Raw genomic sequence first — 13758 nt, 5'->3', positions numbered from 1 at the left:
CAAATATGAGATGTTGCAAAATTTTTTCACATATCATATCCCCTTGTGACTAGTCAAAAGTGCCAGGCTAAAATTGGCGATTTTGCAGTCTCTTAGGTTAAAATGTATAAGTTTTCATAAAAATAAGAGAATGACCTAAAAGTTGCACCAAATTACTCATATAGATATATACTATAAAAAAATATATATATATAAATGTAGTTCCTTTGAGTGCCACGGGTATTTTCCGAAGGCATATGCATAAAGTGCCACGCTGTTTTTCGCATATTTGTAAGCTTTTGGGAAAAAAGCTGTTGTAAAATAACTACCAAACAGATTTCCACCATTTTGATGTCGTTTTTTTTCTTATTAAATGCAGAATATGATACATATCGTTAAAAATAAAATTTGATTTATAAAAATATAAAACTTTCAGTATTTATAAAAATAGTTGTTTACTTTTGTATAAAAAGTTAAGTTTCGACCTAATTTGTGTTTATACGGTATTTTTAAGATTTTTTTAAAATTATACCATGATAAAGGCCATATGTTTCTAAATAAAATCCATGTGTAATATCTTATTCTAGAATTTTAAAAACAATGCATTATATGTATTAACAAAATGCTGCCCGGTACCGACATTTTATAAACTGTATTTCATTTGTCAGAGTTTAGAAATTACTTAGTAATGATGTAGTTTTCCCAATAAATCTAATAAAACATTAATACAACACAAATAAATATGATTAGTAAATTTAGAAACAAATACTTGCTAACATATTTACATAAAAGTTTACATTTACTAAATAATAACCCTAATAATATTTACACTGAAAATTCACGTTTTTCGCTTGAACACAACTCAAATCATACATTACTTTTGTAAAGAAATACAGTAAAATACTGTATAAGTTATTATTTTATTTTGTATTTACTCAAATGCTTGGTTATCAGCACATAAACAACAAGAAAGGCCGTTACGCAACACGGTACTCGTCCGCTACGTCGCGTGACTGGAAGACAGAATCATCGTACAGGTACTTATCACAGCCCACTATTTTTGGACGAGTTTTCCTTATCAGAGATCAAAATAAACTTCATTATACATTCCTTCTTCCATAATGAATCGAAAAATACTCGATGAGTCATACTTCCTATCTCCAAATCGTCTCCAAATAGACACACGAATGGCCTGACATTTTCGAATAATGAAACGTTGTTCTTATAGTTTTTTATTTAATTGATTGTCGTAATAACTTGTAAATTCCAATATAGGTTAAATAAAGTCAGTTGTTTTTAATACTGTAATTTATTTTGTCCCCGATAAGGAAAACTCGTCCAAAAATAGTGGCTTCTTGATAAGTACCCAAACAACATAAGTTTCACAGATAAAATAGTAGAGAAACAACATAAAACTCGTATTTATTGATAGTTTGGAACCTATTGAATACAGCCGTCTTATTATTTGGCCAAAATAATCTTGTACTATATAAAATATTATCGAAATACGAAACGTCAAAATTGGCGACGCTGGCACTTTATGCACTTTTCGTACCGTCAAAATTAGCGACGCTGTGGCACTCAAAGGGTTAAGTAATTAAAAAAAATGTTTTAATAGAATACATACAAGTTTTATTTTTTTTGTAAATAACTAAAAAAGGAAAAATAATTTTACCGTGGGAAGCTATTTTTTATATTGTACATTTAGAAAGGAACAACCATACAAAATTTTGTCTTATTTCTCTCATAAATAAATTTTTATGACACATTTTGTATAAATACGCATAATTGTACTTCGCAACAAGTGATAAAGTAACTGACTCTTACACTGCAAGAAACTTAAAATAAATATTCATATTATGGATGTACCGGTAAACAGATGATTGTAGGATCCATAAACAGTTTCAATACAGTTAAAAACACTATTTATCAAGAAATATTTACACAATTTTATTTGAAATTTATTTACATTTTTTCTATTTACAAATATGCTACTTACAATTTCAATCCCGTGAGATCGCAAATTGTCAGTCATTGTAACTACTACACACAATAGCTAAGCACGTAACTACTAACACTACTAATATTTACAACCACAAAATAAAATAATGAAGAAGAATCCAGCATACAATGGTACGATTACACTAAAGAATTAACAACAATAGATCGAGTCAGCTGATAATGTCACGTGACAATTACGAAATAAAAATGCATAGACCTCCAAAATAAAAATGATATTCATATTAATTATCTACAAATATACCGGGGAATAAAAAAACATAAAACTTTAATCATTTTACGTTGTATTTATTTAAAAAAACGACGAATATCAAGGCGACTATATATTGCCCCCTGGCGCTTGTCGCGTATGTCACCGACAGTAAATATTGCCGCCTGGCACTTTTCAGACGCGATCTATGGTGGCAATATATTGCCGCCTGGCCCGGAAAGGGTTAATAAACGCAACATCACTGCCAACTGGTATTACAACAAGTTTGACCTGGATATCATATCTCTTGAACATAATATTTTTTTCTTCATTGACTTTAGTCTTTTATGCATCTGGCAATTGAAATTCCTTAATAGCAAGCACTATTTTGCTAGTTGTGCACACCTTCATTCAAACCTATGTTATTATTATTGAAATTAGGTACACACTACTATATGTTTTATTTTTCAGTATGAAACAAGAAACATTTATATTATGCAGTTGGATTAATTTTGTTATTTAGATTTAGGTTTTTGTTTTTCATTATATGTGAAAAAAAAACTAAAAGTAAAACAAAAATATCCAAACTTCAAAATATACAGAATGTCTTAAAAAAGGTTTTTAATGCAAAACATCAAACAAATTCCACTTTCCCCAAAATTGGTAAATTGTTTTTGGTATATAGTAAAATTTTGTTTTAAAAAAAAATTAACATTAATTTACATTCTAACATTTTTAGATATTTTATTTTGAGAGCTTTCCTATGTTGTAGACCATAAAAGTTCTGAAAATAAAAATATTTTTTTGGTTTTTTTTTTACTTTTATATCTAAAAAGGTTTGTTGCAGATTCTAAGAACTATTATGACAAGAAATAAAATTTGTAACAAACACATAATATACCGTCAGAAAATGCTTAAAATGAAGTAAATTTATTATAATAAAAACTCATTGTCTAATGATAATTGTCTAAGTTCACCTGACTTATTTACTAGGTCACTCACAGTGTTTAATACATACAAAATAATGAAATAAACATTATTTGTAATCTAGGAGTAGGCCTAAGTATAACGATTTTTATATCACAATTTAGCCTATAAACCTGTAAATATCACTAAGTTATTGTACAGTAAATGAATTGTAAATAAACCATTAATCACGGTACAGTTTATAGGTACAAGCTTAGAATTCACAAATACAAGTTTAGAATACACAACGAGTAATGCCGGTGTATCAATATGGCGGCTATAGTTGTCTCAAAATTATAAAGCTTGATCATAAAATAAACACTTTAGGAACTAGTGACATTAGTCGTCTAACATTACAAAAATGTCGCAAACAATGGTTGCGTCAAAGAAGGCCTTTCTTTGCAACGTATATCAACGAACGGATGTTTGAAGCAGATGATCTTGTTGAGAAATAAGTTCTGAACGCAGTCAAACTCATTCCCAAACGAAGTTTTCCGCGGCAAAAGTATAGGGGAAAAGTCCCGTTTGTACGTGCTTTCGTGAAATGCGCGACCAGACACAGGAAACCAACATTTGTATTGCAACATTATAATTTTTGTGCATACTTATTATGCATTATTATTCAACAAACTATATATCAAATTAATCAGTGAGACATCACTATTAATTTGGTATAATATTTGTCCTACTTAAGTTTTATTTTCAATAGTAAAAGTTTAATTAAATAGATGACTGCAAAAGCGGCTAGTTCAACATTGGAGAAATATTTTTTAGCAACTAGCCACTAGTCGTCTAACAGATGGAGGGTTTACAGATACATGATTACACCAAAGAATAAGACATCAAATAGAATATATTTACAATAAAACTGTATTGCATTTTATATATATAGAGCCAAGATCCGGGTTCGAATCCCAGTATAGAGCAAATACTTTTTGCTTTTCAAACTTTATTGAAATGAAATCAGGCTTTTGCTGTCTATACAAATTTAATGTACGTAAAGTCATTTGATAGGTACTTGGTCTTCTAATCATATGTTAGTTTGGTTAATTAAACACATACATAATTAATACACAATTGAATTGTAAAAAGTAAAAGCCCTGTGGTGTAATGATAGCATTCTCACCCAAAAAGTGAGAAATCCGAGTTCGAATCCTGGTGGATTAAGTACTTTCGGTGGCTTCATCTTTATTTAAATTTTATTAATGCTGTTATCCTTCCTGTAGATGAGGCTATAAAATCCCACGTAATATTGGAGGTAATTGGATTTATATATATATATATATATATACATACACATAATAAATTACATATAATAATAGACATTTTGTTGTGAACAAATAAGAATTAAAACATGATTTATTCAATTAAATATGTTATATAATAAAAAATATTACCTTGCTAATGTGTTAGTATTACTGGACATACACCATTAATCACATGAGCTAAGACTACTCTACCAATGAAAAGTATTCTACTGTGTGTTATAAGTGCAAAAGCAAAGTGCAGATGAGAGGAAGCAAGCAGTGCAATAAAATTGCATTTTAAATTTAACATGCATGCATTAATACTTTATTTTTACCAATCAATCTCTATCCATAAAGCCTGGCCTGAATTATATCCCTATAATTCATGCAACTGATATAAATACAATTAATTAGTTTTTACTTTTGAGTAAAGTAATTAAACTTATATTAACAGTTAAATAAATATAAAATTGTTTTTTTAATGTGAGGAATAAAAAAATAAATGAAATGCCAAAAAAGGAAGATTTTCATCAATTTTGAAAAATTCATTAACAGATAAAACACTATTAAATTATATGACACATTAGGAACCTATTTTTATTAAATGGACTAATTGAGTTCTTTTTTATAATTAGAAAAATATACTATAAAAATGAAATCAAATTGTTGCCCACTGACTTAATTGTGGCAAAACAATTGTATAAAAGAGCAATTAGGTAATATATCTAATAATAAGAAGCAAAAGAAATAACTGCAAAGTAGTAAGAAATGAAGCAAATAAAATGGTAATTACCGGTTTGTTGGTTGGCTGCTGGTTTATGACACCACCTGAGCCGCCACCCTGGTCTCTCTACAAACAACATGGGAAGCGACTCAGTGCTACGCAACAACTATACACGCACGCACGCACACACACTAGCCAATACGGGGTGAGCGCAACATGCGTGTTCCATACAAGGACTGGTTGGTGCATGCCTTTCAAAACATAAATTAATAAAATATGTAAAACAACAATTGAATACTAAGTGACACAACAACTGTGCAAGTTTAAAAACTGTAATTGTTATTCATTGCAAATAGGTTGATGAGTAAGTGCTTAACACAGCCCATATGGAAACACAAGATTGAATTTTAATTTGATTATAAATCATTTAAAATCCATCTTATTGAGGCACAAATTAAAAAAGGAATACCAGTAAAACAGACAGAAATATAATAATGGCCTTAATATAAAACAATAAAATATCATTCTCCGTATATGATGCAAACTAAAAAAAACAAGGCAAAACACAAGAAGTAATTGAGGGTAGTTTTTAATCTAAAGAAGGTGGTGAATTGTTTAGCTTTTGAGCAAGGTAAAAAAACCCCAATTCTAGTTCATGTTAGACAATGTTAGTCAGCATTTGAATATTTTACAAATGCTATTAAATAACCCCGATAAAATATTTTTCAATTGAAGATCTGGGATGCAGAATATTAAAAAAAAATTACAAATGAATAATTTTAATAAATGTAGAAGAAAAAATGTCATATTACTCAACAAGTTTTAACTGAAACTGTAATAACTATTTATAAAAAAGATAAACTACACAACTTTCTTTCAAACACAAATTTTTTAATCACTTCCAAAAGCTAGATTTAAACTTCCTGTCTAATTTCAAAAGCCAGGTTATTTCTAAGTAATTTAATATAAACGCCCATACTTTTTATTAAAAACTAGATTATTAGAATTAGTTCTGTTAATATTAAATTGGGTTAAACTTTAACTCACTTCATATCTAAGTCCTATTGGTGTTATGTGGCTTAATTTCAAATTAACAATTAGTGGCTGAAGGGGACTGTTACAAAAAAAATAAATAAAATAATATTTTTTTTTTATTTTTCCTTATTTTTCTTTGGAATGTACTGATTTCATTGCAGTAATTTGTTTTTTCCTATGGTTACTATAAGTTGGTAAAAAAAATATTATTGAAACCCTTGCATGTCATTTTTTGACACTAACTGAACATCAGTCATGTTCCACTAACTAACACTTTCATATATTTCACCCCGCATCATTGTTTTGCTGTATTTAACTTTTTATGTTGGCTATACTGTCTAGCATCTTTATTTCAGGTTACTATTATTGTTACTACTGTCAAAAGAGGGTGGGAAAGCGGTTTTTAAAACTAAAATCTGTCTCGGGTAAAGTAAAACTTGAGGATGGTACGGATTAGGTGGGCAGTGTAGGCTAAGTGAGCCTAATATTCAAAAACTGCAGACCTATTATGACCTGGCCATAAGGCGAAATGTGCAGAGTGTTGGAGAGATGAAAAAGACAATATGGGCAGTGTACTTTCACACGATGTCATCAAATGATAAACCTACTCATCAGCTATGCCCTAAAGACAATGAGACATGGTGTAAATATAACCTGAGTTTACTACCAATGAAATGTATGACCATGATAAACATTTTCACATCCCTGAGTGTGTTATGAGTTTTATAAAACCCATATTCAAAGACCTTTAAGAAACCAAACTGTTGGAGCGTTGTTTGAAAGGTAAAACTCAAAACCAAAATGAGTCATTGAATAGTGTCATTTGGTCCCTAATACCAAAAAGAACTTTTGTAACTCTGCCTACCCTTAAATTTGGTGTTTACTCTGCAGTTTGTAGCTTTAATGACGGCTTTTCTAGTAAATTACAAGTTTTGGAATCATTAAACCTACGTCCAGGGAAAAATTTGGTAAAAGCGATGCAGCGCCTAGATATAGTGCGAGTGAAGGAAGCGGACAAGAAAGTTCAAGAACTAGATAAGAAAATAAGGAACAAGAGAGCTTTGAAAAGAAAACGCCTTGAAAACATGTTTACACAAAGTGAAAACCCAGATAATCCATCCTACAGCTCAGGAAACTACTAGGCTATTGTAGTTAAAGACATTTTCTTCGATTCCCGTAAGTTGGTTTTTTTCTAATTAGATGCAAGTTTTCTCAGCCATTTATGAACTTAGACCTCTCAAATTTTTACCACTTGTACTTCGTACTATAATCTAGGTCGTGACCAAAGGGTTTTACAAAATAAAAAGTATTATCTTAGAAATAAAATATTTTTTTGTGATTTTTGTAGTTTTAAAAAGGTGAATTTTTTAAAATTAGTTTTTTAATACTAAAAGATGATAAATTGTTATTTTGGTTGGTCATGAACTATAAAAAGGTGTGCTTTAAAAGACAAAAAAAAAAATCAAAGCTCTATCGTGACTCATTATTTTAGAAACCTGCATTAAGTTTATATGGACTAAGATAGGCGGTAACAGTCCCCTGAAATTCAATACTGGATACTATTTTTCACATTTTCTTCTATGATTAGTACAATAGACCAATACATTAAATTATCCAAGGACCTGACAGAAAATATCAACAGAACGAATGAGGTATCACAAATGTGAACAGACAAACAAACTCATACACTCACTCATGTATTTCTTGTAGTGAAAAATATTAACACATCAACAGGATTAATTGATTATTGATAGAAAACATTATATTGTAAGCTAACAATAGGTTTATATTTTGCCTTTATTGTTTTCATCTCTTGATGTGAGCAACTATTTAAACATCAGATTTTTATCACAATATTATGGAACAGATTTACATGTTTGACTATCATGCAAGTGGACTTTGTATCAGGTAAATTTTAGATTTAATTAGTTTTTCATAGTGTCATGTCATTATTCATGTGATGATGTCTATAAATAAATATTAGTAGAACTAAATGTTTCTTTTGAACTAAAACAAATATACAGCAATAAATGTCCGCTTTATTGTAACCTGTAGTTACAAACTATACTTTTACAATTGGAATAATATCCAACTGCATTATAACACCCATGTATTCTTTTTTGTTCTAAATAATGTATGACTGTTTTAACCCTTTTAGTGCTAAGGGGTCTGGCGCATTGCCATACCCAAGAGTGCTAAGCATTTTAGTGCATAAATGCAGAGTTTTAGTAAATTCCTTACTATTTCCTTATTTGAGGTCATATCTTAATACTTTTTTCTTTTATTGAAGATAAATAACCAATAAACAGAAATAATACAAAAAAATACATTTGTACATATTTGGATTGTTATAAACAAAAATTTAAATTGTAAATGATTTTTATATTTTATTTTGTTTTCACTTTGGCATACAATTTTAGTATGTAAACAATTTTATATTATTTTTCTAATGCTACCATCGGAAAGAGCAACTAAAACTGAACAAATTCCATATATTCTATTTTATTTTTACATAACAAATAAGAAGTGTGGCTGAAAAATAAAATATGTTGTCCGCGCCATATTTTACGATGTAATGTTTGAAACGATCAAGAGAAAAAGTAATAAACCTACAATTATTAGCATAAATACTTTACTAACTTTATTATTATTTATAAAAAAAGAAATTCAAGCACAGTTAACACTTTTTTACCTAAATAATTGTTTAATTCAGTAATAAAATTATAAAAAAGGTGAAGTAATTTGGTCTTCTTATTAGACATAGTTTGTAACTTAGTACAATATAATACACACGGAAAACACAAATTAAAAATGAAGTAATGCAATGATTTATAATACTAATGAAGTAGTATTTCACAAGTATAAGACAATTTAATAGATAAAATAAGATAAAACAGAGTAAACAAAGCACAGCGTCAGTTCGCTCGCAACGTAAACATCCGAACTGACCTTCTTTTTATTTCAAGAATCAAGAAGCTTTATTGTCATTAAATACACAAATCTTTCATGTCAAAGACGTATAAACAGCTGGTCGTCGGCAATCAAATATACAAATATCGTTACTCTATGGCTTTTGGATGAACTGTCATCGTTTGCAGCCAGTAAACTGCATAAACAGAATCAATATGTATAAAAAGACGCAGCTGTAACACTAAAAGGGTTAATATACTTGATTATGTGTACATTTTTATGTTTTGGGTTGGCAAATTCAAAGTTGTGATCTACATATTACAAAACAATATATAATTTATTTATTTTTAATTGGCATCTTATTCATGTTTGTTTGACGATATTTTTTCTCAAAAATTATCCTTTTATAAGCTTATATACCTACTGATAAATTTTGACAAACTTATCTTTATAAATTAAATAATATATTTTATAACAATATTGGCAGCACAGGTATTTCTTTGTACAGTACAACCCCGATAAGTCGGCCCCCGTTAACCCGGACCGATTTTAAATAAAAAAATACAAAATCAGACAAACATTTCAATAATAAAAACGTAATATTTTTGAGTGGTATAGTATCCGTGAATCGATGTTGCATCAGTATTTGATGGGACTGTACGATAGTGAGTGTGTGACTCATGGCACACGGCGGCCGAGTGGCGGTCATTGTCCCGGATTCTCGGAAACAATAATAAACGCGCATTTCCCCAAATCCTCTCCCACGCTACCGCCACGCCTAGCCCTTCAGTACCGTTCCTACCTCGCTCCGCCCGCTTGTGCCCGTGTTGTGTGTGTAGTGTACTGTATTGTTTGCTTCTGTTCTACAATCGTGCTTCAGATAGTGTGCTTCATTTGTGTTGTGCGTTTGTTTTTATCTACGCGATGGCAACAAAACGTAAAAATGTTGTAGTGACAATGGAAAAGAGACTAGAGGCATTAGGTAGGATTGATAAAGGCGAATCTTTAAAAACAATTGCAGCATCTTATGGTGTCGGTACATCTACAGTATCGGATTGGAAAAAAAATAGGCAAATATCGAAGAATTTTGTTTCAAGATGATAACAAAAGACAGTTTGGGCAATTGGTGCAAAGCTAAGAAAGCTAAAAACGAGACTCTTGACGACGCTTTGTATGTTTGGTTTTGTGTGGAAAGGGAACGTGGTTTGCCAGTGTCTGGGCCTAGCCTATTATTCACGAAAAGGCAATCAAGCTGAATAAACAGTTGCCTGATTGTGAACCAAATTTTACTGCGAGTCAAGGATGGTTGGATAGGTGGAAAAAAAACGGCATGGTATTCGCCAACTATCTATCACAGGAGAAAGTCTATCTGGGGACAACAGCACTGCTGATGACTATAAAAACAAGTTTTTGGATTTTGTTAAAGAAGAAAATTTAACGGCAGATCAAATATATAACGCCGATGAGACGGGTCTGTTTTACAGAATGTTGCCGAGCAAAACGTTGGCCTCAAAAACTGAAAAAGACGCAAAGGGATACAAAAAAAGCAAAGACCAATTGACAATAATGGCCTGCAGCAATGCTTCAGGGAAGCATAAATTTCCTCTACTCTTAATAGGAAAAGCGAAAAATCCGCGAGCACTGAAAAACGTAAATCGGGATTCTCTACCAGTTGTCTACAAGTCTCAAAGAAGCGTATGGATGGACAGCAACACTTTTAAAAACTGGTTTTTTTATTGTTTTGTGCCAGGTGTGACGAAATATTTAAAAGATTGTGGGTTGCCAATTAAAGCTGTCCTAATAATTGATAATGCTCCTTCACATCCGTCTGCAGATGTGCTGGTCAGTGGGGACATTACCGTCAAGTTTTTGCCGCATAATGTAACAGCGCTATTACAGCCCATGGACCAGGGGGTTCTCGAGAAAATCAAGAAGGTTTACAGAAGACAGATGCTAAGCACAATCATTGACAGTGTAGTTGAGATTCTCAAAAAATTTAATGTGAAAAGTGTAATGTATATGATTGCAGAATCTTGGGAACAAGTGACTAGAATCAGCTTAATTAAATCTTGGAAAAACTGTGGAAGGGTGTATGCGACTTGCCTAAAAATATAATTCAACCAGTGGGGAACTGTAATATGGAAAATGACTCTTCTCCAGACGATGTCCAGCCCCAAGAACTTTTGGATATGTTCCAAAATATTGATGGCTACTCTGAAGTCGAAAATGACATTACTCTGTGGTTAGGGGCAGAGAAACATCGCCGGCTGAATTGCTCATGTTGAAGAGACTGCGGGATCGCACAGCACGCAAGCAGCAGACGACATTGGCACAACCAAAGCTGACTGTTTTTTACCAGGAAATGAACAGTTATAAATGTACTGTAAGGATTAATAATAATTAAATGTGCATATGTTTGATGTTTTTACAATTATAATGGAGTTTATCTGTAAGTATACCGTATTTTATTAATATTTACCTAATTCTCCGGCTAACCCGGATTTTCGTTAACCCGGATCGGTCGCGGTCCCGATTAATCCGACTTATCGAGGTTCCACTGTATTTACATTTTGGGGAAAAAACTATCTAATATTCACCAATACCCACTATTCGTGCTATGCACCACATTTTAATTTCTAGCTTAATAAGTGAATTTTTTGTACTAGTTTTAAATATTAAAATTGTTTTAGAAACCAAGAAATATACTGGCTAATGGTTTTTTTCTGGAGCTTTTATTTTCTCAAAATTATTATACTTTAAAAGAAATATTCCATTTGTAATTTGTTCTTCAACTATATACATAAACAATATTCAGTATATATTAAATCTTAAATAAACAATTTACGTATCAAGTGGAATACACCATTTTTTAAACAATAATTTAACATAATGTTCAGTAATTAACATTTAATGGTATTTATTAATAATTTTACAAAATGCTACGAAATGGTTCAACATCTAGAAAAGAAATACAAGTGAAATGGAAAGGTTAAGGCTTAAATATATGCCTTATGCTTCTATGCTTTTTTTTACTCTGAAAGAAAAAGTATAAATTTACGTTGGTTTGGAAATAAACTCTATAAAACATCTCAAGACTGTGATTGAACTATTAGGATTATATAAAGCGCAGGAAATCAAATTCTTCAAAAGACAACGGGTGTTATACTTTTCTAAAATTTTCAAAAATGAAATATCTTTAGAACAGTCTGCCAACTATCAAATTATATGTTTACATAAATAAATCACTCTGTGAGATTTATGCAATTCAGAAAAAAGTAAATCAAGAAGAAACATTGGAAAAAATGAGAATGGACAAGTGCATTGGCGTTTTTACAAAAAATGTACAAATATCGAAGATGACACATGGAGTGGACGTCCTTACACTTCCAATGTATACAGGTGTTAAAAAATGCCTAATAAATCATAGTATATGAAAAACATTTCTTTGATGAATAATTTATTGTTACACAAGTTTTTAACCCTAAAATTTATTACAAAGGAAGGACATTCCTTGTTAACACCGATAGTATTTTTTTTAATTGGCAAAGATTCTTATTTACTGGTAAATTTTCCTTTTTTTAAAATAGGAACAACTTTGGCTGCATTAAAATTATTAGAAAAATCCCAGATATTAAAGAGTTATTTATTACATATGTCTAGAGACCAATGGTGAAAGGTAAGCATTGTTTTACTACAACTATTGGGATTGCGTCATATCCGGCAGAGTATTTATTGTTAAAAGATAAAATGATTTTTGTTACCTCATGTTCAGTAACTGGTTTGAAGCAGAATTTTTTTGTAACCCAGAAGACGGATAATTTAAATTTCATAGCTTTACAGAATGAATAGATTATTTTCAACAGTAGCACTTACTCTACTGGTGCACTTGCAGATTCTGGTGCAACCGAAAATGTAATGAAACAACAACTTGGAAAAGCTATGCATCATGTAAGAAAGTTAGAGAGATAAGTTTGTATTAAAGTAACAAACAGAGATATTCTGAAAGTGGAAAAGAAAGAAATATTAACAATAAATATTGAAAGTAAAAATAGTAAATATAGAAGCATTAATAGTACCACATATTTTTCAGAATATACTGTCTGTAGTAAAGTTAACTAAAAAAATTGAAAATAATTTAAAACAGTAATGGTGTAAAAACTGTGAATCAACAGATGGTATGTATTCATTGAAAGGGAATATCGTTTTGGAAGAATGTCTACAATCAGGAAACGTGTGCAATCAAAATAATTTGTGGCACCAGAGACTTGAACACCTGAATAGAAAAGGACTAAAATAATGAAATTACCTGTGTCTGATAAGATTTGTGAACTTTTTACAAAAAAAAGTAAGTAAACAAGGAAACTTTTGAAACCTCATGGAACTCATAAAATTTGTAGGATTGATGAACTACTTCATACTGACATAGCAGGACCAGTTACAACAACCTTAAATGATGACTACAAGTATTTTCAAACAGTAACAGATGAGTACTCACACTTTGTAAAAGTTTATTTGTTAAAAAAAAAAAAAAAAAAAAAAAAAAAAAAAAAAAAAAAAAAAAAAAAAAAAAAAAAAAAAAAAAAAAAAAAACAAGTCAGAAGCTGAACTAAACATGAAAAATTACATAAGAGAGAATAATACACAGAAAAGAGTACAAATATCCATAGTTTGTTGTGATAATGGAGGGG

At 30.5% G+C, this 13758-nt stretch overlaps 1 protein-coding gene across 4 annotated transcripts in view; it reads right to left on the bottom strand.

Annotated features, from left to right (window-relative positions):
• The window catches only part of LOC124363608 (dnaJ homolog subfamily C member 5), a 110317-nt gene that overhangs the window by 51261 nt on the left and 45298 nt on the right, over nucleotides 1-13758 (bottom strand). For 3 of the 4 annotated variants that reach the window (XM_046818868.1, XM_046818874.1, XM_046818881.1), the window contains exon 5: nucleotides 5195-5251. The exons of the other annotated variant lie outside the window; for it this stretch is intronic. In XM_046818868.1, the coding sequence (XP_046674824.1) occupies nucleotides 5195-5251 (57 nt within the window). The remainder of the gene's footprint in view (nucleotides 1-5194; nucleotides 5252-13758) is intronic. 4 annotated transcript variants of the gene reach the window in all.

The sequence above is a fragment of the Homalodisca vitripennis genome, chromosome 1 (genome assembly GCF_021130785.1).
Source record: "Homalodisca vitripennis isolate AUS2020 chromosome 1, UT_GWSS_2.1, whole genome shotgun sequence".
Lineage (NCBI taxonomy): Eukaryota > Metazoa > Arthropoda > Insecta > Hemiptera > Cicadellidae > Homalodisca > Homalodisca vitripennis.
Note: the sequence above shows the minus strand (reverse complement) of the source record. Positions and strands in the feature narration are given on the sequence as shown.